Raw genomic sequence first — 3,874 nt, forward strand, 5'->3', positions numbered from 1 at the left:
CTGAAACAAAATATAAAATGGTAATTTACACTGCTGAGAGAGAGCAGAACTCTACCACAATTTTGTCAATACAGGTCCTCTCTTCTGTACTAATTAAACTCCCATTACATCCAGCCCTGCAAAGAGAGGTCTGCACAAATCTATCACATGTTGTGGCATCCTTTGAAGCTCAACAACAAAAGGATCTTTCCCTCTGGAAAAAGAGAAGTACTTCTTTTAAAACCTGCAAGCAACACCTCCTACCAGCCCTGCATCTTTAGGCCAAGAGGAATACAGTTGTCCACCAAAGTGTGAGGAGAGAGAACCTTTTTTCCTGCCGTGAAAGCAGTTCAGATATTACGTCTGTAATGGGTCTACTTCTGAGAGGGAGGGGTCTACAGTTTGGCGCTATGGCGGTAACAATCCTGTAGACCTCTTGTGTCTCCTATTTTCTGAGTGGGGCAAGTTCTCCCTTGGCAACTGTACTTTTCAGCCCTGTCTTCCTCTGGGGTGGCCGATGGGTGCAGTACCTGCAGGGCACGAGGGAGATCAGAACTCCCACAGAGGAGAAAGAGGCATATCCTGGCTGCTGTACAATTTCAGTCTCATCTTTAATGTTGCTCTACCGGAAATCTTGAAATAACAAGATTTAGAGCATAACATTTCCATTTGCACTGAAGGCATAAAAAGAAATAAATACCAAGATTTGCGGGGCAGGAAGAGGAGGAGAGCAGAGAGCTGAAGTGAGAAGTTTTTTGAGCAATGAACCAAGGTGGCAGTTTCATACAATAAACAACAGGAGTCTTCAAAGGACTACGTTTTTCCTCTGGAAGCCTCCCATTAGTAAGGACAATCCAGCTGCTTTTTGAAACCTAACCCCTCCACGCCTTCAAAGAAGCAGACTTCAGCATTTCCAACAGCATTCACTGGTGCCAGGGTTCCTGAAGAGCCCGCGCGTTGCATGCCCTTTGCCTACTGCAACTCCAAGGAAGCTGGGGGCTGGTAACACCTCTGCACACCATTGAAGGGCTGAGCTTTATTCCTTAAAGCCTTGGGAAGGGAGTTACAGGAGCAGAAATCAACCCACATCCTCTGTATAACACAGTTCAAACCTTTGCTACAGATCACTTGAGAGAAAACATTACCTATCCCGCAGTCATTTAGATAAAACATAAAGTAGAAACATTTCACTACATAGGAAAGACTGCTGCTGTTTTGAAAAGCAAATGGAGCTGGCACTTCTTCTTGTCTATCTTTATTTAAGCATTTGTTTAGGCTCAAGTCTATTTATGTTTTAAATAAGTGTGCAGTACTTTTAAAAAGTATCTAGTGATTTCCATCTCCAAAAGTCATTTAGGACTCAAGACCACTAACTTTACAGCTGCTGGCCTCACAAGTAGCTACTTTACTGAAGAACATTGAACATATGCTCCTAATTAATTTACACCATTCAGAAGATGCTTATACAAAATCTCTGTCTAGGGTAAGGCTTTATGCTACATTGGTCACCATAGCATCTGAGTACTTCCCAGCTAACCTGTTTCACAGAAGAAGGACTGCTGGAGTCTTCAGATGAGGATCACCTATTCAAACCAGCTGGACCATCTGGTTTTTTCCCCATCTTCTTTCCAGTGCAGTTTACTTTGACTCCTAAAAAAATTATTAAACCCATTTTTCATGCTGGCATCTGCAGTATTATTATTTCACTTTGCTACACCATGCACTTGAACATTTTTCCAAACTGTCTGTAGATGAAAAATTGGAAAATCGTAAGGGCTGATATTGCTGGAAAATGGTTCTTAATAGGCAATGCATATTGTGAGGGAAAAAAATGTACTTATGAAGGTTTTAAATTTGACACATTGTTTTGTAATGAAATTCTGATTCATAGAGAATATATTGTCTCAGTAATATTCACAAGTGTGAATAGAAAGGGTTATGCACAACAACATGTGGTTTTTAAATTAAGGATAAAATATGTTTCTGCACATATATCATGAGCTATTTTGTAATGTACATTGAAGCTGCTACATATTTCTTCCAAATGTTACGGGTACAAGTCTATTAATGTCTAACTATACAGTGAGTTTGACTTTTAACAGAATATTGGTCTTTTATTTCTGCATTTTTTTCAGTCTCAGTTGTAATCTTGAAAACAAGATCTCTAGCTTATCCTCTGAGCACTCTTAAAAATGAAATAATTAATCACATGTTATTTATCCATATTTCAAATTACAGATATGTCATTTCTTGTAGATCAGTAGCCCACAAAACTCAGTGATCCTCTGAGGCTCCACAACAGCTTGACCAAATAGCTATTGAAGTTAAACTGGTATCATTTAAATACTTAATGTATCATCAGTTAGCTTTGAAGACTAGGTATTCTTGGCAGTTTCTCGAAATCAAAGTCAAGTCTTGCTTTTGGAATAAAAGTGCAATTATAGTTGTCTCAAATATCTGTCAAAATGACCTGTAAAGGTCAGTAGCCTAGCACAGAAGGTTCACTAATAGAAAACTACACTGAGAGAGTAGTTTTCAGTGGATGACTGTCAAAACTAGAAAGATGTACTGAGTGGGCTTTGGCGGGGATCAGCCCTGGAGCCAGAACTATTCAAGACAGTCCTAAGCAGTTCGCAAGACTAAAAAGTATGTGTCCAAGTGAAAGCAGGATGGGGGGTGGGGGCAGAGATGTATGCTACTGGGGAGGGCAATAATTCGAAACAATTCCAACAAATTGCAGAAAAGGTCTGGAAAAAATGGGATGATAGTCAGTGGGGCAAGTGCAAAATGGGATGTTATGCAGGATTCATCAGACGCATACATGCAGGATAAAGAGCAACTGACAAATGCCATTTCTCTAGAAAAGGGATGGACAGTACCTGTGGATGATAAGCCAAGTGACAGTCAACATTTCATGCTGTTGCAAAGCAGGAAAACATGGTGCTGGGTTGCAGAAATACAGGTACAATTTGTAATATACATAGAGTAATCCTTTGCTTGGCTCAGTGTTAAGAAAGCCGGGTGAGAGTTTAGTTTTGGATGTTACTACAATGTGGTTCACATTGCTTGTTGTTCCCTGAACTATCTCCAGTGAAAATCTTCAAGACTCTGGAAAACATGAACTGTAAGCAAAGCTTGAAAGAACTGGGGTTGTTCATCCTACAGGGAGGGAACACGATGAGAGTCTGAGGATGTAACAGTTTGCTGCAATGAGGAAGGGAATCATCTCTTTCCTCTGTCCGTGGCAATTAGAATGGGAAACACTGAACTTAAACAGCACCAAGGAGCATTCAGGTTGGAGGTTAGGAAAAACTTCTCTTCTGACAGCGATAGAGTAGCACTGGAAAGCACAGCACAGGACGGGACACAAATCCTGTCTATAAACAGGTGGGGTAGTCGTGGCAGGAATGATGTATTTGCCCTGAGTGAGGAAGATAGATTTCATGAACAATAAAAGCAGTACTGTTAAGACAGATTTTCTCACAAAGAATAGGGGTTTGTAGTCACTTAAGAGGGGAACTGCAAATATGGGTATCCCAACCCAGTAGTAGGCAGGCTGCAGAACAAGGTAGGTGCCTCATTCATGACATGGGAGGAAGAGTGCAGGCATAGGGGCGCACCAGTTGCTTGCATAGAAGGAGATATCAGTGCAAGAAGGAAGGGAAGATAGTCTGGAGATGAAAATCAGGGAATGGAAGGATATTTCCTACTTGCTGCTACTCAATGTTAGCAGTGAAGGAGATAATGAACTGGCTTGCACCCAGCTTTACACCCAGCCAATTGACCAGCTGGTATGGTGCAGCCAGGATGCAAACACATATCCAGTCTCCTAATTTTTGCAAGTGGTAGAATTTTCTAAGCTTCCAACACCTTAGGTTTGCTATGCCATGCCTTC

General features: G+C 41.1%; 1 protein-coding gene across 1 annotated transcript in view; it reads left to right on the top strand.

Moving 5' to 3' along the window:
• The first annotated feature begins 389 nt into the window (after positions 1-389).
• GMDS (GDP-mannose 4,6-dehydratase) overlaps positions 390-3,874 on the top strand; it is a 449,485-nt gene continuing 446,000 nt past the window's right edge. Inside the window, exon 1 of the mRNA XM_035890581.1 lies at positions 390-395. Coding sequence (XP_035746474.1) covers positions 390-395 — 6 coding nt within the window. The remainder of the gene's footprint in view (positions 396-3,874) is intronic.

This window comes from Egretta garzetta, unplaced genomic scaffold (genome assembly GCF_000687185.1).
Source record: "Egretta garzetta isolate BGI_Z169 unplaced genomic scaffold, ASM68718v1 scaffold283, whole genome shotgun sequence".
NCBI lineage: Eukaryota > Metazoa > Chordata > Aves > Pelecaniformes > Ardeidae > Egretta > Egretta garzetta.